Here is a 27,629-nt window from a genome sequence, read left to right as displayed (position 1 = left end):
TGAATTTTATTTTGTAGTGACTGTAGTGTCATAGGATTGTCAGTAGTGGTGACATGATCAGATTTGTTTTAGAAAAATTAAGCTGGTGTGAGGCACCTGGGTGGCTCAGTTGATTTCGGTTCAGGTCATGATCTAAGGGTCATGAGACTGAGCCCCATGATGGGCTCTGCACTCAGTGTGGCGTCTGCTGGAGATTCCCTCTCTCCCTCTCCCTCTCTCCCTCTCCCTCTCTCCCTCTCCCTCTCTCCCTCCCTCTGCTCATTCACTCTCTCTCATTCTCTCTCTAAAATAAATAAATCTTAAAAAAAATTAAATCTGGTGAAAGAAGTTAACAACAGTAATTTAACACATAATGAAGATGTGCTCCCATGCATTTTACATATGTCTCATTTAATCCTCATAACACACTATTACATTGGAATTACAATCATTCCCACTTTTTAGATGAGCAAGTGGGCACATAAAAGTTAAGTACCTTGCCAAAGATTAGGACATTGTTAAGTGATGGAGCCGAGATTGAATCCAGGTAGTCTAACACCAGCGTGGATGCTTAATCACTGTGCTGTTAGTGGGGGCCAGGCCTGGAGGGTACCAGGATTCTGTTGTGGTGATCTAAGTAATAACTAACCACTCAGGGCCTGAACTAAGGCAGTGGCAATGGGGCTGGAAGGTGAACAAGTTTGGGAGATTTTGAGGAAGTAGAATTGACAGGACTTCATTCAATATGGAGGAATAAGGGAGTATAAGATTCTAGGACAAATGCTTGGTTCCCGCTTTGGTCTATTGAGAGACACTCACTGAAACAGAGGGACACGTGTGAAGAAGCAAGGTTTGGGAAAAGAGGGGGAGATGATCAGGTCAGTTTTGGACATGTTGAGTTGGACCAACAAAATGGAGACATCCAGAAGGTAGCTGGGCCAGAAATTCAGGGGAGGGAACAGAAGCCAGAGGTGAGAATGAAATCTAAGGGAGTGGACAAGGAGAAAAGAGGTGGAGGCAGGGCTCAGGATAGGATAACTGCCACCCTCCCTGCTTTCAAATTAAGCAGAGAAGTACAAGCTAACCACCAAAATATCAGGAGACTCAATGATCATTTATTCCATAAAATCAGAGAAAAGGAAAGGACCGAAGATTCAGTTCAGATTAGAAAGTGCAGCTGCTTTCAAGGTGACTGTCTCCACACTGCTAAGAGGAGACACTAGCAAACCTAGTTTGCTTATTTGATACAAATATTTTATCCATATCCTTTTCAAATGGGATCAAGTTGTTTGCAGCAATCATATGATAATGATGAAAATGAATTATTCATTTTTTGGTTGTAGAACATCTCCTTTTGTCTTGGAAAAATTGAAAATTTTCTCAATCCCTGAAAACTCCTGTTTTAAGAAAGTCTACTCCTCTGTTCTCTAATACTGCTTTATTATTAAAAAATCTTAATTTATGATGATATAATTAAAAAGTTTTCTGGTTAGGGGCGCCCAGGTGGCTCAGTCAGTTAAACTTCTGCTTTGGACTCAGGTCATGATCCTGGAGTCTGGGATGGAGCCCCACATCAGGTTCTGTGCTCAGTGGGGAGTCGGCTTCTCCTTCTGTCCGTCCCCCTGCTCATGCTCTCTCTCTCAAATAAATGAATAAAATCTTAAAAAAAGTTTCCTGGTTAGTTTTCGGTCTCTACCTTTAGGCTATAAGTTCCATGACAACAGTGACCATTTGTCTTAATTCACCATTTTATGTTTGGCAACCCGGCAGGTTCTTGTTTGTATACTTACTGACGGACATTAAAAGCCTTCCTTCCCGGGGCACCTGCGTGGCTCAGTCGTTAAGCATCTGCCTTCAGCTCAGGTCATGATCCCAGGGTCCTGGGATCGAGCCCCATGTTGGGCTCTCTGCTCCGCGGGAAGCCTGCTTCTCCCTCTCCCACTCCCCCTGCTTGTGTTCCCTCTCTCGCTGTGTCTCTCTCTGTCAAATAAATAAATAAAATCTTAAAAAAAAAAAAAAGCCTTCCTTCCCTCCCTATTTCTCTTCCACTCCTTCTCTGTCCCATTCTCCTCTTTCTTCCTTTATACAAATATTTGTTGGATGCCTTCTATAAGCCAGGTACTCAGCTAGATTTAAAATTTTAAAATTATATATATAATTATATATATATTATATATGTAATATATATATTATATATATAAATATGTAATATTATATATAATTATATATAATTATACATAAAATATATATAATTATATATGTTATATATATAATTATATATATAATTATATAATTATATATATAATTTTAAATATATATATATAAACAGAATGGGGTTAGATATGAGAACTTTTTTTTTTAAGATTATTTATTTATTTGACAGAGAGAAAGAAAGCAGAAGCAGGGGAGCAGCATTAGGAGAGTGAGAAGCAGGCTCCCCGCGGAGCAGGGAGTCCGATGCAGGGCTCAATCCCAGGACGCTGGGATCATGACCTGAGCTGAAGGCAGACGCTTAACTGACTGAGCCACCCAGGTTCCCCTATATATATTATTTTTTAACATATATTTTATATAAAATTTTATAAATTACATAAATTTTATATTTTTAATATATTTATTATAAAAATATATACATTTTATATAAAAAAATATAAAGATGACTAAGGCACTGTTCCTAATCCTGATTTAACAGTTTAGTAGAGACATACTTGACATGTAGACAGCAAGTGGATTTCTAAAACTTTGCCACAACGACAGGAGAGCAAAAATCATTGCCATCAGGAGAAGCTGGTGTGTGTAAAGGCTTGGAGGTAGGGAAACATGAAAATGAAAAGCATGGGTGTAAGTGGGGAAAGGCTAGAGGTTTTATAGGGCTGGAGCATAGTATTCATTGGATGCTGAGGAAAGTGGGCAGAGGGAGTCAGTGCCAGGTAGAAGCTGGGAAAATTGAGACTGTGAAAACACCAGAAACTATCCTAGGTTTTGACTTTTATACCCCTAATATTTACCCATAAGGACAACTGGGTAGTCAGGTAGGAGAGAGTCAGATAGTATTTTTATGGCTAAGAGGAAATGATGGGAGGATGTACATCCTCTATTTGCACTGCTTATCTTTTCTCTTGGTTTGGTTTTACAATAAAGAAATACAAAAATTAGTTATTCCTAAAATAGTGAGTTAGAACAAATTTATGTTTCCTAATCAGCACCAAAATAAATGTTTTTTTAAATAATAATTGGACAAAAGCTTTTACCACTTGTCATTCTCAAGCATTATTCAAACAAGAGTTTTCCATGTAGCAGCTGTAAGGGAGAGATTCCTCTTGTCCCATTAATCAATTGATTATCAGTGGTAAGCTCATTGATTCTTAATTCATTCAATAGGTTATGATCCATTACTGACATTAATTACTTTGTTACTCAAATTGTATCATATTTGGCCAGGGAGGGCCCCTTCAAGTGGCTCTTGCCCTTTTGGTATGTCCTCATTGTTTTTTGACTACTTCACTTCCAGGTTCATCTTGTACCTTTCCTGCTCCAGTCTGAGAGTCAGCCATTTAATCAGGGAATGCAATGTGTTTTAAATATTTGCAATATTCTTGTTTGAGAAGCATATTTTTAAAAAATAATTTTCATTTACTGTGTTAAAAATTTTTATGTTTTTATTTTATTAATAACAGCATTTTATATTTAATGCCAATTAATTTTTAGTGCCATTTTAAACATTTACCCACAACCCAATACATGCCATGAGACCCTGATCTTGTGATCAAGATTCCCCAATCACAATAGTTTTTTTGTTTGCCTTTTTTTTTTTTTAAAGTAGGCTCCATGCTCATTGTGGATCCCAACATGGGGTTTGAACTCATGGCCCTGAGATCAAGACCTGAGCTGAGATCAAGAGTCAGACATTCAACCAACCGAGCTACTCCGGTGCCCCACTAGTTTTTTTATTTTTTTATTTTTAAGTACTCTCTACACCCAGTGTGGGGCTCAAACCCACAATTCCAAGATCAAGAGTTGCACACTCCACGGACTGAGCCAGCCAGACACCCCACCAATTACACTAGTTTATAAGAACATAAACCAGTAAGTTGTCAATACTAATGAGAGAATTTACATTTATAAAAAAAGCTTTAAAAAACACATGTAAAAAAACACATGTAATTTTGTATCTGTGTAAATACTTTATTCTGTTTCTACATAGGATATTGAAATTTACACATTATTTTTAAGACAACTAATATACAGCTAACTGAAATAAAATACACAAGAAGCTTATGAGTTACGAGATACAGATGAGAAAACCTGAGAAGTTTTTAATTTAATTTGCTCTACTGGGAACATCAGGACTCCTGGACTTGATATTGGCCTTGTATATCAAATACTTTTTTCTGTAAGTACTAGCTGACACCCTTCCAAAGAGCATGTTGTACTACTGTGTCTAAGAAATCAGTGAATAACTAGGTTTTCCATCTTATCAAAGTACAAAGCATTACTTCAATTCTAGGCCCTCTAACAGAATGTATCTATTTTTACTAAGTTCTTTAATGAAATTTTATTAAGAAATTATTGATTCAGAAGGTAAATACAAGGCATCTTTATATTACAAAGAAAATCAAGAAGACAAAAATCTAGTATTTTAAACAAATTCCAAATTCTGACATTTGGAGCAGTATTGATTCCCAGATTATCTTTTTCTAAAAGAGATTTCTTCCAGCTTGTTTCCAGACTTCTTTTACTCCTTTAATGCTTTCTCTTTTCACACATTTCCAGTATTCCTGTACACTTTGTTGTTGTGGTACCTGTTAACCAAAAGTAAAAGTAAAGAGATCATTCTCTTCAAGATTAAACACGATTTCATGTGAGCTCTGTTATTATTCCCCACACACCTCCAAAAAGTAGTTGAGATGGATTATGTTGTAAAAGATAACTGCAACAGAATTGTAAGTAAGACAGGATAAAAGACAAAAAAGTGAACGTGATGTAAGAATATCCTTGGGGTAACTAGGGAATGGAAGCTAAGTATACGTGATTAAAGCTTCCTCCCTAAGAAGATAATGAAGACTTTGGGTGATCTTGTTCACATATTGGTTTAAAATGTAATTATTTCATAATGCTTTATAATATTTTATAATGTTTCCCTTTTAACGGTGAACTTTATTTAGCTAAGTGGGATAAAAATTATAAGCCTAAAACTTTGATTTAACCTTGCCGAAGTTAAAAAAAAGAAAACAATACATTTGATAAGAACCCTTAAGAAGAAATAATATAATTCACCTAAGTGCTCTGTGAATTAAAAGGTTCTGTATGGGTCTTCTCAGTTAAACAACAAAGTAAAGGTTAGAAAATATTTGTATCCTGGTGACCACAGGAGCACAGCATTGCTGGAAATCTGCCAAATGGAAGCAAAAGTTTCTGATCGATTTACAGGTCTTCTATTTAATGTCTCTTGAGAAATGGCAAAGAGGCTCCTTAGTATATTAAACTGTTAACTGCAAAGGCTGATTTAATTTCCAGGGATATGACTGTTAACTATGAGGTACTGGGTACTACTACAAAGCTTGTAAAACATGTTTGCTAATAGAAATCATATTTATTCATTTTCCATAAATGCTTGTAGCAGGAAAACGAACATGCTTTCCTGAGTTGTAAATAAATAGATTTGTTTATGAACCTACCATATCCTCTCCCTCATTCTCTCTCCTCTCTTATGGCCTAACTACCTGCTTATCGCATAGTTCTCTTTCCACCCATGTTTTCAACCTGAAGACTTTAAACAAAATTCTGAGTTTTATTTGTCCCACAGACCAGTATGTGAATTGAATGCAGTGATAATGGCTAACGTTTACTTCAAGTGTCTCAGACACTATACTAAATATTCCACACTTAATTCTTAAAAATTTTTTTTCCGATAGATTCTATTAGTTTCCTCATTGTACACAGATGAGGAATGTGAGGCTCTGAAAAATTAAGTGGCTTTGCAAGATGAGGAAGTTAGTAAGTGACAGAGTTGGGATTTGAATTTAGGTGTGTCTTAACTACAGAGCCCAAGGCAAAATTCTAGGCTATGATTTCTGAATAGTGGTTTCTGATTAGATTCAGATAAAAAATAAAGGCAAAGAAAAATACTGGATTCCATCTGTAGGAGATATCTCGGTGTTGTGATCATAGCTTATAATCTCTTTATAAATGATAAAGCCTCCATTTAAGACTATAGATTTGTCCAAATTCTAGGTGTAAAATATCATTCATTCAATTACATGTAAACATGTAATTATTTAAAAACTCAAAATCTTTACCCATAAACCTCGATGCATCCTGTTTTTTAAAACCCCGAGAAACTCTCCATGACTAAGACATTCATCACCATCCACATCAAAGATCTTGAAGACGGTGTCCAAAATATTGTTTGAGAGCTCCTGTCCTGTTGCCACTTTCACGGCCCTCTTAAACTCCGCTAAAAGAAAACATAAAAGAACTCATCAACCATAGCTGATGGTGAAATAGTGAAATAGTCTAAGTGGAATTCATCTAAATTTTATTATTTGAGAAGCAAAAACAAATCTAAATGTTCATTAATGGGAAGTAAAACAAAACCAAAAATACTCATTAAGAGCATATCGAAATAATAAATTTGGCTGAGAAATGTCATGAAAGTAATTGAAAGAGAAGCAGGCTATTTTAATTTAACCAATATTTTAAAGAAGGTATTTAAATATTCTCTTTTCCTTCTTAGGGGAAAATAAGGAAAGTAAAAGCAAATAAAGTAATTGTTAAATGTAAGAGTCAATGCTTTAAGTCTAGAGTAACCACAATGAATTAAAAGGCCAATCAACTGTTTTACTGATAACTGGCCCCTTGATCAGTATGTTCTAGTTGAAGAATAGAGTGACACTGTTTATAGATGATAAAAATTAAGTCATAAAACTTACCCAGTCTGACAGGACGATGAGCTAAACTGAACATTTGCATAGCAATAGCAAAGTCTTCCAAGTGGGTCGTAAAATGACAAAATGACTTGAACTCATCCAAACTAATGCTCTAATAAAACAAAAGTGAATTTTAATTACAATTTTGTAAATACATTAAAAATCTTAGAATATAAGCATAAGTCCTGTTTCTGTCATAAAGCTTCTGAACTTTTATAGCTTTCTAAGAAAGTCTTATTAAAGAGAATGGGCATGGCCACGGTGTATGGTTGTGTAGACTGCTCACTGGGTGAAAGGGGTCTCCTGGAGTAGGCCAAGACCTGGGGTGGCCCTGTGGTACAGACTGGATTCTGTCTTCTCAAAATGCATAGGTTGAAACCCTAACGCTCAACATGACTGTATTTGGAGACAGGGCTGTTAGGAAGGCAATGAAGGCTAAGTGAAGTCATAAGGGTAGGACCCTAATCTGATAGGACTAGTATCCTGATAAAATGACGAAGAGACACCAGGGCTCTCTGACTGTGTGTGTTAAGCACAGAGGACAGGCCATGTGAGGACACAGTGAGAAGTATGCAAACTGGGAGGAGAGACTTCACCAAAACCAACTTGCCAGCACCTTGATCTTAGACTTCCAGGTTCCAGATGTGAGAAAACAAATTTGTTGTTTAAGCCATCCAGCCTGTGGTATTTTGTTATGGCAGCCTAAGGAAACTAATACATCCTGTTAAGTGGTCTGCCTCCTCGCTTTTCTGCTTTATCAATGGACACAGCACTGAGTAAGAGTACTGGGTTTTGGAGTTAGAGGAACCTATGTTGAAACTTCAGTTCTGCCATTTACTATGTGCATGGTCTTAGCCTCTCTAAGCCTAAGGTAAGTAACCTTTCACGAATTAAGTAATTTGTTCAGGTCTACTAAATGGAACATGGGGATTTGAACCTTGGTTCACCTGACTTTAAAACCTATACACATAAAGGGCGCCTGGGTGGCTCAGTCGTTAAGCGTCTGCCTTTGGCTCAGGTCATGATCCCGGGGTCCCGGGATTGAGTCCCACATCGGGCTCCCTGCTCGGCGGGAAGCCTGCTTCTCCCTCTCCCACTCCCCCTGCTTGTGTTCCTGCTCTCGCTATCTCTCTCTCTGTCAAATAAATAAAATCTTAAAAAACAAACAAACAACAAAAAAAACACCTATACACATAAAAACAAAACAAAAAATAAGTTAGAAAAACTAGTTTTTCCATTGAAAAAGTAAACAAAGTAAGAAAATTCTTTTTTTTAAAAATTTATTTATTTGTTAGAGAGAGAGGGAGAAGCAGGCTCCCCGCTGAACAAGAAGCCCGATGTGGGACTCGATCCCAGGACCCTGGGATCGTGACCTGAGCCGAAGGCAGATGCTTAACCGACTGAGCCACCTAGGTGTCCCAAGTATGAAAATTCTTAATTTGAAAATAAATTCTTCTCTTCCTGAAAAAGTTTCTCTTTGTAGGGACCTTCAGGATCATGTCCTCTGCTTATGTGTGGTCTTATTCAAGTTTTACTGCTTTTAGCCTTTGTGAATTTATGGAATTTTTACTTTTAAAATTTTAACTAAGTTTTTGAAGAGGTAACATATACACATGGTAAAAAAAATTCTAACCATATTATGCATAAAAAATAAAGTCTTCTCTCTTCCTTCGACCTCCAGTTCTCTTCCCCATAGGTAAAGCACTGTTACCAATTCTTTGTGTACCCTTCCAGGAATATTCTACTCATATAAAAGAACACACACACACCCCTGTTTTACACAGTGGGAGCATCCTCTTCACACATTTCTACACCTTTATACTTTTTTTTTTTAAAGATTTATTTGAGAGAGAGAGAGAGAGTGTGTGTGTGTGAGTGGGGGCAGAGACAGAGAAGGAGAAACTCCTCAAGCAGACTCCCCACTGAGTACAGAGCCTGAAGCAGGGCTTGATCCCAGGACCCTGAGATCATGACCTGAACTGAAATCAAGAGTCAGATGCTTAACCAACTGAGCCACCCAGGCAACCCCCCTTGCTTTATACTTTTAACAATAGATCTTATTAGCACAAATAAGAATGGCCATTTCTCTGCGTCATAAGCCATCACTGGGTGCAATCTTTCTGATTTTTCTTTTACTGATAAGTGAAAAATGGTACGCCATTAATGTTTCAATCTGTATGTCTTGAATTGTGAATGATGTGAAACACTTTCAGTTTTATGTTCTTATTAATCATTTGTGGCTTTCTCTTCTTGTGTCTTTTTTATGTCCTTTGCCCAGATTTTTAATGTTATGTGACTTATTGCTAGGAAACAAGTGTCCATGGGTCTCTCATGTTTCTGCACATCTTTCAAACAAAGGCTCCAACCACCTTTTTATTCCAGACTATCTTCCCAAGGATGTTTGTATAGTGAACAGCCTCGAATATTGACAATGTCTCCTTTGGAAGCAGAGGACAGTTTTGCTTACTGCCCATTATAAAAGATTCAGATTCCTGAAAATGAGCTTTCTCGACTATGTGCATGGGCAGCATCCACAAGGGCCCCTCAACATGGTCCCCGCAGGACTTGGGAGGTGAGGAGGAACTGACCAAACATGATGTTCATACTGTTGCTATGCTATGAATAATAAAGTTGTTTTGTCTCTGACCCAAGCACGTGTCTTTTGTCAGCATCCATGAAATGGTACAGGCTAACTTCTAAATAGATAAAACCTCAGATACCTTACAGTTATTAACACAGTGATTTTTAGGATCCCATTATATATTAAATAGGGCAAAATGTAAGACCCTTCAAAGTTCCTGATTTTTAAAATTTTTTTTGAGGGGGAAGGGGCAAAGAGAGAGGGAGAGAAAAAACCTCAAGCAGGCTCCATACCCAGCGCAGAGCCCAATGTGGGGCTCTATCTCATGACCCTGAGATCATGATCTGAGCTGAAATCAAGAGTCAGACACTTAAATGATTGAGCCACCCAGGTGCTCCCAAAGTTCTTGATTTTTAAGATCTCATTATAAATTAAAGAAATGGGCCTACTACATGTGATGCCAATATTCCTCCCCTCCCCATTTCGTTTTTTTCTTTTGACTTTGATTGTAATTTTGGGAGGAGATGAGGGGAAGCAATAGAATTTTAACTTTTAGGTAGCAATTTCATCAAGTTTTCCTTGAAAGTTTCTGAGTTTTGCCTAGAAAGATATGTATACCCCACTCTAAGATGATTGTTTCCAAGTTTTCTTCTAAATACACTCAGTTTCGGGGTGCCTGGGTGGCTCAGATGGTTAAGTGTCTGCCTTCTGCTCAGGTCATGATCCCAGGGTCCTGGGAGCGAGCCCCACATTGGGCTCCTGGCTCAGCAGGGAGCCTGCTTCTCCCTCTTTCTCTGCCTCTCCCCCTGCTCATGCTCTCTCTCTCTCTGTGTCTCAAATGAATAAATAAAATCTTAAGAAAACAAAACCAAAAACACATCCAGTTTCATTTTTCTCTCTCTCTTTTTTCTAAGATTTTATTTATTTATTTTTGAGAGAGAAAGAGAGAGCATGAACAGGGGAGGAGAGGCAGAGAAAAAAGGACAAACAGACTCCCCGCTGAGCAGGGAGCCTGATGTGGGACTCGATCCTAGGACCCTGAGATCATGGCCTGAGCCGAAGGCAGATGCCTAACCGATTGAGCCACCCAGGTGCCCCATTTTTCCCTTTAACATTTAATTCTTAGATCCATTTGGAATTTTAGAGTAATGAGTGAGGCAGAGATTTACCTTCATTTTCTCCCTCACATGGCCAGTGAATTAACCTAATGCCACTTTATCTTGGCATTCTTTTTTTAAAGACTTAATTTTTTTAAAGCAGTTTCAGGTTCATAGCAAAACTGAGGGGAAGGTACAGAGATTTCCCATATAGCTCTTGTCCCCTCAGCATTCTTTTCATATAAACTTTTATGGGTTGTCTAGGTCACTTGTAAGAATCCAACAGCATTTTTATTGGAATCCATTCGTGTTCACCAATATCTGGTTCTCTTTTGATTCCTGCATATAGGAAAGATTACACCTTTTTGCCTCTTTGCAGTTACATGGGGGTCATGTAATTAGTCTGGCCAATAACCAAGTGTGATGTTTCTGGCCAAAAGATTTAATTGCTAGAATGTACTCACTCCTTTATTTTCCTGACACAGCCTCTGCAGATGATGTTTTTTCCAGAGGTAAAGCTCCAAGATGGCAGAGCTTGGAGAGTCTGGGTCCCTGAGCAACTGTATGCATAGCTTCCCACCATGATTGAGAAAGAAATCTTTCTTGTGTTAGCCATGGGGATTTCAGGGTTAATTTGTAACTGCAACCGAGGCTGTTCTAATATAACCATTACATTTATAGATGAATCTAAGGGAGAACTGCTACATTTATAATACTAAGATTTCCCATTCATAGGAGATGTCACTATAATTAGGTAACTTTTATATCTATCAAGACCTTAAAGGTTTTCTTCATATATTTGGCGTTAAATTTATTTCTAATTGTTACATGTTTCTATTGTAATTATAAATGGGATCTTCATTACATTTTATTATCTTTTTCCTCACTATAGAAATAGCTTTAAAAAAATTATATAAAAATACATGTCTACTCCAAAAACATGTATTGGAACAATGAAGTAAAAGCAATACATAAAGTAAAAAGTCACAAAAAAATCTCACAACAGTGTATTAATCATTATTAGTAGTTTGGCAATCATTTCTTCATATACATACACACACTAGTCCCAATACATTTTCTAATTTGCAATTTGTACACAGGACAGTTACTGCTAATATATTAGCATTGTAACAGGCACTTTATTGAATTTTTACTGTTTCTAAATGCTTTTCAATTTGAGTCTCTTGGGTTTTCTAGATATATAATTACATCTACGCAAACAAAGACAACTGTGACTCCTTTCAAATGTTTATATTCTTTAATCCTATTAATTTGCACTGGCTAAGATTTCCAGAACAATAGTAAGTAATAGTGGTGACAGTGAACATTCTTATTCCCGACTTTACCGGAAATGCAAAACTCATATTGCTATACTGATTCTATCTTAGGCAATAATTCATTCATATGAAAACAGTATGTAAAGAACATTTCTCACCTTGATTTTATACTTATATAATAGAGAGTAACATGGTTTTTGTTAATTTGTAAGTTACTTTATTTAATTACGTAAATATTTCTTTTTTATTTATTTAATTTTTTAAAAGATTTTATTTATTTATTTGATAGAGACACAGCAAGAGAGGGAACACAATCAGGGGGAGTGGGAGAGGGAGAAGCAGGCTTCCCACTGAGCAGGGAGCCTGATGCAGGACTCGATCCCAGGACCCTGGGATCATAACCTGAGCAGATGCTTAACAACTGAGCCACCCAGGTGTCCCTAATTACGTAAATATTTCTAACATTATTTCACCTTTACCAGAAGCATAATAAAAAGGTATACCAACCTCTCCTGCTGACAACTTCTCTCTTACATTTTTCCAATAGATGTCTTTATTTTCAGTGTTAGTGAAGAAAAGTAGCCACTCTGCAAAGTCTTCTTTTCTCATGAAACTCAAACCTTTAGAAAACTGAAGGAATTCCATTTCTTGGACCTCTGTTTGTAAATTCTCCATAAATCTAAATGTTAAAATATAAAATTGATGTAAGGAACTAGTAGCATTCAACCTTAGTATCGTAAATAGGATTGCAAAGCACCTTCAGCAAAACCTACTGAGTGGCTGGCCTCTTGAAATGTTGAGTCAAACAAAGTATTAGTGCTGTGCAAGGAGTGGGGGAGTGGAGGATGCAGAGAAGCTGATTATGATTAAGTCCAATACTTGCTTCAATCTGTCACTCCCTATACTCAATTTGTTTGTGCAAATTATACTTGGCAACGTACATTCTGATAAAGATTTACAAAAGTATGTAAAATGTTGCTCTGATGTATCTATAACAATTTTTTTCCAACATAGAAAAATTATCCATAATCAGAGAAACTTAACATTCAGTTGGGCTACTGTTTTTAGAATGTTAATCATAATTAATGGTTCTTAATATTTTTCAGATACCAAAGTTGATTAATGTAGTCAATGGCTTTGTATCAAAATCTTAGATTTATCTAAAAGTATTTATAATCATTTGGACAATAACATATGAATAAATGACTCAACATTCTTTTGAAAATAAAAACATGGCAGTCTGATCAAACAGTCACCAACAGCTCCCTGAGAGAAGTACAGGTTGAAAGGATATCAGATTAAAAAAAATCTTCTTTGAACAAGAACTCAGAAATGCTGCACTTGATTTATTTATATCCTAAATCATGTGAAAAGTATTATCTCCATGTGTTTTAACATGTTGCAGATAGTTTTATTCACCTTTCTACATGTTAAAAATCTGTCATGTCACAATTTAATGGAATTATACGTGGGGTGAAAAATCTATTGCAGTTCAGTGGGAGAAAAACTGCCACTGTTCAAAAACTACTTGCTTTCGGCTCTACATTTATCCCATAAACCTTAAAAGCATGAAGGGGGAGTTTGATTTTAGGCTTCTATCTGTGTGATAGGTAAGAGTTTGTTACCTACAACATTTTCTGAATGTACTAGGATATACAGATTTATCAATGCCACGTGTCCTTCTGGGTCAAGGCAGAGGTTTGTCTAAAATATGAAGCATTTCCAGTTTGGGCTGAGAGATCGACGAAACCTTTTACTGATATGCCTTGTCCTTTGTTTTACTGAGTTTTATTATACCGTGTACTGTGAGAAAATTCAACTTAACTAGGATTGCTAAAAAAAATGCTTTACTTGCAAATGAGTGTACAGTGAATTTAGGAAAGTAGAGAATGTGGTATAAACACATTACTAACTCACTCCTTTTCTTTTTCTTTTTCTTCAGGCCCTGAGGTCAAAATATTATAAATTTAACTACTGTTAAACTATACATTGTCTGGTTTAAGCTACTTTCATCTTACTAACTATACTACTTCTGAAGAACATAAGTATATTTTAGGAAAACCATCTTTCCTAACTCTAAAATTATAGATCTTGCTATGACTTGAAAATCTTGGAACATGATTACTGGACGTAAATATATGAATTGAATTTAGAGTAAATAGAGTCACCAGATACATTCTGAACAAATTAAATAGATTATAAATTCGTGGATTAGTTGGGAACAATGGGAAAAAAATCTGATTTTCCTTATCTTTTTTTTTTTTTTTTTAAAATTTTTTAGGTCACAGGGTGCTGGAGCTGGCTTCTACCAGCTCTGAGAATCCATTGTGCACGTTTTTCCACCTCTATTTCATGTATGACAGCTTGAAACTGGCTTGGTAGAATATATACATTACTCACTGGCAAATGCTACAAAACAGGCTGTTCTTCCTGAGAGCAGATTGTTAAACATATGTATTAGCACACCACTGCTTATAGACATCTTTGAAATTATAAAAAACTCCTCATGAATTTAGAACATCCTCAACTAATTGGCATTTCTGAATTAAAGTACATCAGGAACATGGCACATGCACACAAAACCTACAGTTACATACGGATCAATTCCCTGTGAAAAAGACCTGAAAACTAGCTGAAGAGCTGATAAAAGGTCCATATTGTGGTCTCCGTAAAAACCCCAGCCCAGGACAACCAATCAGGATGGATCTCACAAATAAGCAGCCTCTCCCTGAGGAGTAATGGTCCTACTCTACATCAGGCACCCCAACCTTTAGCACCTACACTGCAGAGAAAAGCTCCCAAAACGTATGGCTCTGAAAGCCAATGGGGGAAACAAAAACAGTGGGAAAAGAAATGTAGAAGAAAAGGCCCTAAAGAAAATAGAAAAAAAGGAAAAAAGAGACTGGAAAAACAGAGGTAGTGATGCAGAGTCGGTAGGGCCATCAACAGCTATCTGAGTAGGCTGAGCATCATCTCTTTTTCCCCTGAGCTATATATATGCTGATACAGAATGGATTTTTCACAATTAAATTACCTGTTGATTTCATAACAATGAATAAACACTGAAATTCCAGCAGACAGAGCTTAAATTATACTTTAGTTTTTATTTAAATGGCTAAGAGGGGGACACCTGGCTGGCTCAGCCGTTAAGCGTCTGCCTTTGGCTCAGGTCGTGATCCCAGGGTCCTGGGATCGGGCCCCGCATCGGGCTCCCTGCTCGGTGGGGAGCCTGCTTGCCTGCTTCTCCCCCTCCCTCTGCCTGCTGCCCCCCCCCACTCGTGTTCTGTCAAATAAATAAATAAATAAATAAATAAATAAATAAAATCAATCTTAAAAAAAATATAAATGGCTAAGAGGTATTTCAGTCTTTTCACTACTTGTAAAAGTAAAAAACCAAACCAACCCAAAAAACAATAACCCAAACAAATCACAAATTTATCCACACACTCTCTCATTAACTGGTAAGTTTCTCTTGACATGTGGTAGTATCTACTTAATGCGTCTTCTATCCCTCTGGTCACCTGGTCTAGTGCTAGGTCCTTGAAAGCCCATTCACTGTACCTAACCACCTACCACAGAACTGTGGGACTAGTTCTTTCAGAAACTTTGTGACCATTTAAACCTTTTAAGAGAAACCTGGGTCTGAATTTCTAAGATCTTTAACCCTGGACCAAGTCCCTTATTAATCTCATCAAATTCCAGCTGTAAAAAGGGAAGACTCCTATCTGACTTTCTAAGGATAGGTGAAATAATATATGTGAAATACTCAAATGTCAGGCACGTAGTGATGGCACTGAGGATGCAGGTAACCACCCTCCCTTTCCATCCTTACTCAAGCCCAGACTTAGTATCAAGAATTAGCTACTAAATTGCTTCAGCCACTCTCTTACCCTCAGCTCCCTGTGGCTGTTGAAGGCCTTCAAGGGCAGCCTGAAGAAAATCATACAACTGCGCACAGTGACACCAGCAGAAATTAATGGTCTACACCTGTAACTGGGTCCTCAACCCTGCCAACACCCTGCTGCTAGGCCAGAGAGCTCTCTTTATTTCACACGGTGGCTATTTCAATTTGTTTACTTTCTCTACAAATCTATCCCACTGGCTTTCTATTTGTCCTCAGCAGATGACTTGCCCCAACTTCTCAGAGAAACTAGAGGTCACTACCTAGGAAATTCATTTTCTTTCTATCACTCTAGGAATGTAACAGCACACATCCCCATTCTCACCACTGCCAATCTCTTTTCTGTCCTAGTGAAAAGGAGGAGCCCCTTTTCCTGTTGATGGCTACCTGTGCTCTGAATTCCACCTATATTCCTCTAGCTCTTCCTTCTCAGGAGGCTTGCTCCTCTGGACTCCCATTCACTCCTGCATTGTCTTTCCCTCTTCATATCATCATTTAAATATGTGGGGAAACCTTTCTTACATTCCCTTTCTGCTACTGCCCCCTCTCTTCCTTTGCTATAGTCAATCTCCTTCAAAGAATTACCTGTATTTCTTTCTCTACTCACCCCTCACTTACTCCTCAACCCACTGCAATTTGCCTTTTGCTCCCACTGATCACATCTACCCTACATTCATCATTTTCTTTCCTAAACTTGTTCTTACTTGTGTTCTCTAGCTCAGTGAATAGGTATCACACATTTCATTGGCTCCACTCAGAAACCAGGCGTAGCTTAGATTTTACCTTATTTACTCTTCAACCAGTCACCAATACTATTAAGTCCCTTCTCCTAACTAATCCCTTGGATTCCTCCACTTCCTTTCTGTTCCCACTGCCACCACCTTGGTCTAATTATTATCCTTTCTTCTCTATCAATGCAATAGTCTCTAACAGATCTCCTTGCCTTTTGTCTAGTTTCCTTAGCCAATCTGCTGGATCTGATGTTCACCTTACTTCCCTGCTTCAAGGCCTTCACAGCTCTCTGTTGTTCTTGGCATGGCACAAAAGCCTTCACAACTGTGCCGTGTTGACCTTCCCACCTTCATCTCTCACATTTCTGGTTAAGTCACAATGAACTTCTAATTTCTGAATCTGCCATGTCTTCTCCCGCGTTCAGACATATTATTTTATCTATTTAGTACTCATTGGGTTCACATTAACACTGGCTTGATAATTCCTGCCAATATTATGCAGATATGGGTTCTTTTCCTGAGAAATTAAAAACACGAACTATCTGAACAGAGCAGTAGTCTATCTACATTACGTCAGTTAAATTATTCTGTGGAAAGACAATAGACTTAAAATATTTCTGAGAATTTTTTTCTAACTTAAATTCACTGTGTACTGACAGTCCCATACAATGGACCTATCTAGTACAGGATATTCTGTATATTGTCAGTCCGTAATCAGAATTCTGGGCCAAAGAGTTAGATAAAAACATCAGTATTTTGTAAAGTAAAATTTGACCCAGAGATTTAAACAAAATTATGTTTTATTGGACTATAAAACAGATTTTTAAATAACTGCTTTTTCCTTAGTGTAAAGTCTACAGTTGCGAAGGGATGTTTTTGTTCCAGAAACTTCTAAGTTCCTTTGTGTGAAGAATTTAAATTTATAATTTAAGAATTTAAATAATGCATGAAACAAAATCTGGAATATTGATTGATTAAATATGACATCAATACCTTTTCCTATTGATAAAAGAACAATAGAATGGAATAAGCATTGCTAAAAGAGTCACTTAAAATGGAGTTGGGAGGATGCTGAAGAAGCAGGGCCTATGCATATTTCCTGTCTCAGTCCTCAGAAAAATGCTAAACTTGGATCGTTGCCAAACTGCAAACATCCAGGATGAACATCTGCTGCATGTAAGAATGGACTTAAAAGGACTTTCTGCCTAGCAGTAATCTTAGCAACCAATCATGTGTGGAACAGTGTTACTGTAACCCTGCCAGCACCAATCATAAAAAAAACAACTTATGTGCCGAAAATTCCTCCTTTGCCTTTAAAAATCCCAAGCTCCTTTGTCTCTTTGAAGCACAATCTGGGTTGCTGCCTTAATTTCTGTCTTCTGAGCTGCGATTCCCAAGATCCCAAATAAATGCCTTTTTTTTTTTTTTTACAGCCTTGTCTTTCCCTTTTCTTATTTGACACATCATATGATGTATATTAATATACATATATATTAATAATTGCTTTGTAACTTTGTATTTATTGGTAAGTTTAATTACATTACTAGCATATTTCCAGAAAACTTTATAAGGCTAGGGATCCCTCATAAAACTGATTACAACTTCACAATTCCTACTGAATTTTCAAATACAAAAATTGATAATAAAAGTGGAAACAACTTTGCCATCTGTGATGAAAAATACAAGTGGTGTCTAGTTTTCTCTTCTCACTTAAAAAATCTTTCTCTCTGAATTTTAAAGCAGTCAGTCCTTGGGGGAAAAAAGATGAATATGCTATAATTTTATTTTAGTTTTGATTTTTTTTCTTTAGAAGTTGGATTAAGGAGCCTTTGGCAAGAGACTGAGGAAATTCTAAGCTGAAGAAGTATCTTGACCAAGAGAGCTGGGGAAATGCAAACAGAGAAAAAAGCCAGAGAAAAAGAATTCCCTAAGGAGAGAGATCTAGGAGCTGGGAAACAAAGCTGCTAGAAACTCTAAAAATAATTTAAGTTGATAAGAGTTTGGCACATATTCTGAGTGCCTACTATGTGTTACATTGTGTGTACTTTAATATGTTACCTCATTTAATTCTCAGATCAACCTCAGACTTTTCATGTGGGGGACAGGATATTAACATAAATAAGAGTAGAAAGAACAGAATAAAGATTAAGAAGGGAGAAATTTGGATGAATTAGAGATCTGCTCTTTTCCTTTATTAGATTATAAAATTGTTATGATTTCTAATTTTTAAATTTACTTCTATCTTTACTTACAACTCTCTAAAATGGGCAGGACAAGTATCATTTTATAAATTTTTACAGGGCACCTTGGTGGCTCAATTGGTTAAGCGGCTGCCTTGGGCTCAGGTCATGATCCCAGGGTCCTGAGATCGAACCGCCCTGGGCTCCCTGCAGCAGGGAGCCTGCTTCTCCCTCTCCTGCTCCCCTTGCTTGTGCTCTTTCTTCCTGTCAAATAAATAAAATCTTAGAGAAAATTAATTTGTACAAAGAACAAAAAAAGGTACATGATTTGCCCAAGACCATACAGCTAAATAAATGCTAAATAGCATAACTAGGATTTACACCTATTTGTATCCCAAGTCCAGTGCTTTTTCCCTTTTATATTGCTACCAATTTCTAAATTTTTGGTATTTAATTATTAGTACTTGTACTTGCCTATTAAAGTGTAAAGTGGTTTTAAAGAAAAAGAAGCTGAATTTTAGAAGCTGAAGTGAAGTATGCCTCCATGCTTAAAATTATGATTTTAGTTGTTCTCTGCTGATAGATACTATAAAAAAACAGCCTGTGAAATTTGAAATTTGTTGCTGGTCTTACTATAACTGTTAAGAATGTAAGTCTTTATATTACACAGTGTCCTTTTTTATAGGACCCATGGGAAACTTTCTTTCTGGCCCTATGAGGAATAAATGCCCCCTCCCCCCTTACGTAGAATCAGTGCTTAGGGATGCAGTGAACTGTGTAACTGATCATGTATCCCTCTTCATACTGTCTGTCAGAAAGCCCAGAGTCAAATTTGTGGCTTATTCTCAGCAAGTGCATAGAATCTCATGATTTGCACTTTGTGTACTAGCCTAATTACTGACTCCATTTTATGACACTACCATTGTTTTTCTTTTCTTCATCTTTCTCATCTTCTCATAAGCCACCTACTTATATTCTATTGCAAGTGCCAATTTACAGCTGGACTCCTGTTTAGAATAAGAAATTATATATAAATCAACATATTAAAAATTATGCATGAATCAATACATTCATTGTAATTATATATAATCACATAATAAATTAACATATTTATATAAACTTATTAAGTAGATACCAGCATTGTCATTTCAGAGATGAAGAAATGGCCTGGACTGGAGACTCAGATTAAACTGCTTGTTCATCAAAGCCCACTTAATAAATGGTGAAGTTCTGCATTTGAATCCAGGTCTGTATAAATCACAAATATGTGTTTTTCAAAATCAATACTGTTTCTCTAAATGAGAAGCTAATATCTATAGGCAAATATTGTAAGTAGCTACCACAAAAGCTGTAATTTTGTGTCACCTTCCTTGCCTTTCCTTGAAACTAATAAGCTCTATCTCCCAAATTATCCCTTATCAGAGAAACTGTAAGAAGGTGGCTGAGACCAAGGACAAACATCTCTTTTATAAGGAAGAGGATACATTACACTCCCATAAAAACCAGACTCAAAACTCCAAATAACACAGGCCACAAAAATTTTCATGGAATTTAATTATTAATTCAGTCAGTATGTTGGTGAAAAGTTTTTAGAAACATTATATATACACAGAGGCTATCTTCTGTTACTTTATGACTCATGCAAAATTTTAAAGACATTTTATAATTATCAGTTCTAGCTAGTACAATAATAATTTTAACTTTAGGAGAACTTTGCTCTGTCCAAGAGACAAGTTCTTGAAAAACTGCATTCATCCATCCATCCATCCATTCATTTAAAGATTGTATTTATTTATTTGCCAGAGAGCAAGTGAGAGCAAGAGAGAGAGAGAGAGAATACAGGCAGGGGGAGGGGCAGGCAGAGGGAGAAGCAGGCTCCCTTCTGAGCAAGGAGTCCGATGTGGGATTCGATCCCAGGACTCTGGGATCATGACCTGAGCTGAAGGCAGACACCTGAAACAACTGAGCCACCCAGGCGCCCCAAAAAACTGCATTTAAAGCATTTGTTGTTAATTGGATCTTTTTTTAACTGCAAGATGGCATGACAAATTTCACTGAGTTAATTATTTACAGAAATGCTAGTAAAAAATTTTTTTAAAGTAAAGAATTTTAAATAAAATTATCCCTTTAAAGAAAATTAAAGTTAGCACAACTTTAAAAATTAACCAGGTACATAATAAAATAAAATTAAAAAAAAAAAAAGAAAGTTTCCTTCAAAGTATCCAATAAAATTGGAGAATTGCTTAAAAAAAAAAAATTAACTACGTTAGGGAATCTTAAAATGAGGGGGGAGTGGTGTATTAGTGTGAACAAGTGCAGCTGATGATAATGGCTTTGTTTGGTTTTAAATCATGATATTTATTTTGAAATTTTAAGAAATGTTAAGATACTAATATTTTTCAAGTATGTAAGAAGAGACATTTTAAAAAATTCTGTGGAGAAAAACTGTTCTAGGGAGGTTAAAATGACTTACTGGAGTTTAGCTATGGGGTACATTGTGATTTGACATAATTCAGAAACTTGGGTCTTTTTTTTTTTAAGATTTTTTAAAAAATTTATTTGAGAGAGAAAAAGATAGTGACAGAGAGCACGAGTGAGATGAGCTGGGAGGAGAGGGAGAAGCAGGCTTCCTGCTGAAAAGGGAGCCCAATGTGGGGCTCGATCTCAGGACCCTGGGACCATGACCTGAGCCAAAGGCAGACGCCCAACCGAGCCACCCAGGTGCCCCGAAACTTGGGTCTTCATGCATTCCACCTCATTCCTCAATCATTAAGCCCTACAATTTAATCTCCTAAATAGGTCTTGAAAACTCTATTTCAAAATCCTTATTGCCACTACACCAGTTCAAGGCTCTCATCATTTCTTATTTGGAATATCTGAATGGTCTTCTCTCTCATAAAATCTATCCTTTATTCTGCTGCCAAAATGACACGCACAGCTGACCAGGTGTCCCTCACGCATCATTCTTCAGGGCCTCCCACTGTTAATTCAAGCTTGATCTTTCGGAGTACAAAAGTTTCTGAAGGCAGGTACACACTTCTCCAGCCTCTGTTCTCACCTTTTATCACACCACCTTATGTCTACTACCCTACACTCAGCTGCTTGTAATTCCCTTCACGAACCGTACATTTTCATGCCTCTACGTCTTTTCTCATGCTGTTCTCTTTTCCTCAAATGTTTTCCTGTCCACACCATTTCTGCTTGGGTAATTTCTGCTCATCCGTCAAGATTCAGCTTAGGTGGGAGCCTGGGTGGCTCAGTTGGTTGAGCGACTGCCTTCGGCTCAGGTCATGATTCTGGAGTCCCTGGATTGAGTCCCGCATCAGGCTCCCTGCTCGGCAGGGAGTCTGCTTCTCCCTCTGACCCTCCCCCCTCTTATGTGCTCTCTCTCTCTCTCATTCTCTCTCTCAAATAAATAAATTAAAAAATCTTTAAAAAAAAAAAAAAAAAGGATTCAGCTTAGGTGCCATTTCCTTCAGAAAGTCTTCCCTGATCAACTACTCCCAAACTCCAAACTAGTACGCTATATGATCTGTGCTACCAAAAACCCCTATACATCTGTGACAGCCCTGACTAAAAAATAAATAAATAAATAAATAAAATAAAATTGTATTCTATAAAACATATTACTTTTCATAATAGGTTAGATATTTTTGAGCATAGTAACTTCAGTTTTTTTTTAATGGGTTTTGTTCTCAGAGATAAATACTATATAGATCCACACATTTAGTTTTATTGTCTGCAGTTCCGGGAAATGAGTATATTCAGTTGTTTTATAAACTTTTACCTATAAATTTTCTTAAATGAATATAAATATTTGCATTTACCTTCGAAATTCCTGATAATGAAGTTTTCTTTCTCCTCTTTTTCCAAAGAAATGTATCTGAAGGGTTGTGGTAATTTCAGGTTCTTTCACTGTTGATTCCTATAAAAAAAAAGATACAATAATTTCAAGTAATTATAACCAAGAACAAAAATGGACCCTGTAGCCTGAATTCTTTAGGATAATATCCATAAAGATTCTTGTAACAACAACAACAAATGTGGAAGAATCCTATCTGTTACTTTGCATGATACTATTCTATAACTGTCTCTGCTCAAGCAAGAGAAAAACCAGTAAGGGCTAAAATACTCAAGATGGACTTCAGCAGTAAACAAAATCTTAGATCAATCCAAAAAGAAAGCTTAGAATAGTGAAATAAATACTATTTCAAAATGTGATCTCAAGGCATTATTTTTTGAGTTTATTTATTTATTTGACAGAGAGAGGGCACAAGCACGGGGAGCGGCAGGCAGAGGGAAAGGGAGAAGCAGACCTCCTCCCCCCCACCCTCCGCCCACTGAGCAGGGAACCCAATGTGGGACTCGATCCCAGGACCCTGGGATCATGACCTGGGCCGAAGGCAGACGCTTAACTGACTGAGCCACCCAGGTGCCCCTCGAGGCCTTTTTTTTTGAGGCCTTTTTTAATGAAGGAGGACTGAGAGAATTAAAGCCAGAAGGCCTTTGAGTTTTTGCTGAATATTAGAAATCCTTGAAAAACACCTGCTTTTCATAATTATAAAATAAGTGAGAATTCCATTAAAGTACTGCGTAAAGCAGATTCACAGATTATTTCTCCTTCAAATCTCTAATAACATAAACAAAAATAATGACAAAACAGAACTGCTAAAAGATTTTCAGCCACAACTAAACAATAAAAGGGGTTACAAGTTTAAACCAAATATTTTGAAAAGGAGCAGTTGGAAAAAGAAACACTAGATTCAAGCGTCGGATAGTCCCCCATGTCTGCTAATACTACCCCTAACCCTACTTCTCAGAAATAGCCGTGGGAGTGAGACTATTAGATTAGAACTTCATTAAAAACTTCAGTTTAGTGATAGCAGATTAGTGGGCGCAAGTCAAGGACAACTCCAATAGAAGCTCCTATAGAGCTTGCTGAGACTTAAGCAGAGGGCAGGAGGGCTTCCAGGGTGCAGAATCTTTCAGGGCACTATGTTAAATTGAGGGACTAACCCTAAGCCCATAGAGTGGGATGTACCTTGGAGGGGAGGAGTGGGCTGTGTCTAGGACACTTAATGAGATCAGAAGGATGAACAGAATATTGGTTCTTGAGGAAGGGCTGCATTTACCCCAGAGAAGTCTCCTCCCCCCTTGCTTCCACCCCTTCGGTCTACAGAGCAGTGGACCAAAATGCAGTGCCTGCAGCTCTTAAGGACAAGATAAATTAGTTCCAGATAAGGTGGGAAGAGTATCAAGGAGAATTTCCTTTGTGCTCTACCACAGCAATGAGAAAATCTGGACAGAGCATGAGCATGAGCAAAAGAAACAGCATGACAACTAAGCAAAGGCACCAGAAACAGAACAAATCAGCAAAAGACACAAAACACCCAGGCTAGAACACATAATGCAAGGAACAATGTATGTCCCCGTAAGCCCTTCATTTATATTAAAAATTTTTTCTATTTTGAGACAATTGTAGATTCACATACAACTGTACAAAACAATACAGAAAGATCTCTTGTACCCATTACTCAGTTTCCTCCAATGGTGACTGGTGACATCTTGCAAAACAATATAACCTGACAGAGTCAACACAGAGAAGAACATTTCCTTCACTACGACAGTCCTTTATTTGCTCTTATAGCCACATTGATTTCTCTCTCGGCCACCCTCTCTTTGACCTCTGGCAACCGCTAATCGACTTTCTTTTCGTATAATTTTATTGCAAAATGTTATATAAATAGAACCATATAGTATATAATTTTTGGTATTGGCATTTTTGGTTCAGCACAATTCTCTGGATATTCACTCAGGCTCTTGCTGTATCAACAGTCTGTTCCTTTTTATTGCAGAGTACTATTTCATTGTACAGATTACCAGTTTAACCATTCACCTGTTGAAGGATATCTGGGTTGTTTCCAGTTTTTGGCTATTACAAATAAAGCTGCTAAAAACATTTGTGGACAGGTTTTAGTATGAACATTTCTCTAGGATGGATGCCCAGGAGTGCAGTTACTGTTTTATCACAGTGGCAGTATCATTTTACATTCCCACTAGTAGTGGATGAGTGATCCAGTTTCTCTGCATCTTGCAGTCATTTGGTATTGTCAATTACTTTAAGTCATTTGATGAGTCTGTTGTGATATCTCACTCTGATTTTAATTTGCACTGTCCTATGATTAATGATGTTGAGCATCTTTTCATGTGGTTGTTGGCTATTTATTTATATCCTTTGGGAAAATGTCTATTTAAGTCCTTTGCCCAGTTTTTAACTGGGTTGTCTTCTTTTCTTTAAATCTTTAAGTTCCAGTTAGTTAAACATATAGTGTAATATAAGCTTCAGGGGTACAATATAGTGACTCAACACTTCCATACATTAGCCGGTGGTCATCACAACAAGTGCCCTCCTTAATCCCCATCACCTATTTCACCCATCCCCCTCATGCACCACCATTCTGCTAACTACCAGTTTGTTCTTGATAGCTAAGAGTCTGTTTTATGGCTTGCCCCCCTCTCTTTTTTCTTCCCTATGTTCATTTGTTACATTTTGTTTGCTTCTTACATTCCACATGTGAGCAAAATCATATAGTATTTGTCTTTCTCTGACTTAATGTTGAGTAGCATAATACTCTTTAGCTCCATCCATGTCATTTTAAACAAGATTTCATTCTTTTATGGCTGAGTAATATTCCACTATATATACACACCACATTTTCTTTATCCATTCATCAGTCGATGGACACTTGGGCTCTTTCCATAATTTGTTTATTGTAGATAATACTGCTATAAACATAGAGGTGCATGTATTCCTCTGAGTTAGTATTTTTGTATTTTTTTGGTAAATACCTAGTAGTGTGATTGCTGGATCATCGGGTAGTTCTCTTTCTAATTTTTTAAGGAACGTCCATACCGTTTTCCAGAGTGGCTACACCAGTTTGCATTCCCACCAACAGTGCAAGACGGTTCCCCTTTCTCCAAATCTTCTTGTGTTGTTCATTTTAGCCATTCTGAAAGGTGTGAGGTGATATCTCATTGTAGTTTTGACTTGCATTTCTCTGATGATAAGTGATGATGAGTATCTTTTCATGTGTCTGTTGGCCATCTGTATATCTTTGGAGAAATGTCAATTCATGTCTTCTGCCAATTTTTATTTATTTATTTTATTTATTTATTAATTTTTTAAAAAGATTTTATTTATTTGACAGAGAGAGACACAGCAAGAGAGGGAACACAAGCAGGGAGAGTGGGAGAGGGAGAGGGAAAAGCAGGCTTCCCCACTGAGCAGGGAACCTGATGAGGGGCTCGATCTCAGGACCCTGGGATCATGACCTGAGCCGAAGGCAGACGCTTAACCATCTGAGCCACCCAGGCGCCCCTTCTGCCCATTTTTAAATTGGAGTATTTGTTTCTTTGGTGTTGTAGGAGTTCTTTGGAGTTGTAGGAGTTCTTTATGTATTTTGGCTACTAACCCTTTATTGGACAGGTCATTTGCAAATATCTTCTCCCATTCTGTAGCTTGCCTTTTAGGTTTCCATCACTGTGCAGAAGGTTTTTATTTTTATTATTTTTTAAAGATTTTATTTATTTGACATTGAGAGACAGCAAGAGAGGGAACACAAGCAGGGGGAGTGGGAGAGGGAGAAGCAGGCTTCCCGCAGAGCAGGGAGCCCAATGTGGGGCTTGATCCCAGGACCCTGGGATCATGACCTGAGCCGAAGGCAGATGCTTAATGACTGAGCCACCCAGGTGCCCCAGAAGGTTTTTATTTTTATTATTATTTTTTAAAAGATTTTATTTATTTGAGAGAGAGACTGAATGAGAGAGAGAGAGCATGAGAGGGGGGAGGAGCAGAGGGAGAAGCAGACTCCCCACTGAGCAGGAAGCCCGATGTGGGACTCAATCCTGAGACTCCAGGATCATGACCTGAGCCGAAGGCAGTTGCATTATTAACCAACTGAGCCACCCAGGCGCCGCATAAGGTTTTTATTCTGATGTAGTCTCAATAGTTTATTATCTTTGCTTTTACTTCCCTTGCCTCAGGAGACATAGCTAGAAAGAAGTTGCTGCCTGTGTCCTCTCCTAGGATTTTTATGGTTTCAAGTCTCACATTTAGGTCTTTAATCCATTTTGAATTTATTTTTGTGTATGTATGGTGTAAGAAAGTGGTCCAGTTCCATTCTTTTGCATGTTGCCATCCAGTTTTCCCAAAGCCATTTGTTGAAGAGAGTGTCTTTTGCCCACTGGATAGTTTTTCCTGCTTTGTCAAAGATTAATTGACCCTATAGTTGTGGGTTCATTCGTGGGTTTTCCACTCTGTTCCACTTAACCATGTGTGCCAGTACCACACTGTTTTGATCACTACAGCTTTGTAACGTAACTTGAAGTCTGGGATTCTGATGCCTCCGTTTTTTTTCTTTTTCAAGGTTGTTTTGGCTATTCCGGGTCTTTTATGGTTCCATACAAATTTTAGGATGGCTTGTTCTACTTCTGTGAAAAATGCTGTTGATTTTTCGATAGGGATTGCATTAAATGTGTAGATTGCTTTGGGTAGTATAGACATTTTAACAATATTTGTTTTTCCAATCCATGAGCATGTAATGTCTTTCCATTTCTTTTCTTTTTTTTAAAAAAGATTTTATTTATTTATTTGATAGAGACAGACACAGCTAGAAAGGGAACACAAGCAGAGGGAGTGGGAGAGGGAGAAGCAGGCTTCCCGCCGAGCAGGGAGCCTGATGTGGGACTCGATCCCAGGACCCTGGGACCATGACCTGAGCCAAAGGCAGATGCTTAACGACTGAGCCATCTGTCTTTCCATTTCTTTGTGTCATCTTCAATTTCTTTCATCAGTGTTTTATAGTTTTCAGAGTACAAGTCTTTCACCTTTTTGGTTAGGTTTATTCCTAGATATTTTATTGTTTTTGGTGCATGTGTAAATGGGATTGATTCCT

At 37.4% G+C, this 27,629-nt stretch overlaps 1 protein-coding gene across 1 annotated transcript in view; it reads right to left on the bottom strand.

Moving 5' to 3' along the window:
* Nucleotides 1-4,148: 4,148 nt before the first annotated feature.
* Nucleotides 4,149-27,629, bottom strand: part of MICU2 (mitochondrial calcium uptake 2) — a 165,770-nt gene continuing 142,289 nt past the window's right edge. The window contains exons 8-12 of the mRNA XM_032403355.1: nt 22,503-22,600; nt 12,371-12,542; nt 6,912-7,020; nt 6,279-6,436; nt 4,149-4,781 (exon numbers count right to left, since the gene is read on the bottom strand). Coding sequence (XP_032259246.1) covers nt 4,677-4,781; nt 6,279-6,436; nt 6,912-7,020; nt 12,371-12,542; nt 22,503-22,600 — 642 coding nt within the window. The 3' untranslated portion in view covers nt 4,149-4,676. The remainder of the gene's footprint in view (nt 4,782-6,278; nt 6,437-6,911; nt 7,021-12,370; nt 12,543-22,502; nt 22,601-27,629) is intronic.

The sequence above is a fragment of the Phoca vitulina genome, unplaced genomic scaffold (assembly GCF_004348235.1).
Source record: "Phoca vitulina isolate PV1807 unplaced genomic scaffold, GSC_HSeal_1.0 scaffold5, whole genome shotgun sequence".
In the NCBI taxonomy this organism is placed as follows: domain Eukaryota; kingdom Metazoa; phylum Chordata; class Mammalia; order Carnivora; family Phocidae; genus Phoca; species Phoca vitulina.
The sequence above is the reverse complement of the archived record's forward strand: the minus strand, read 5'-3'. Positions and strand labels throughout refer to the sequence as shown.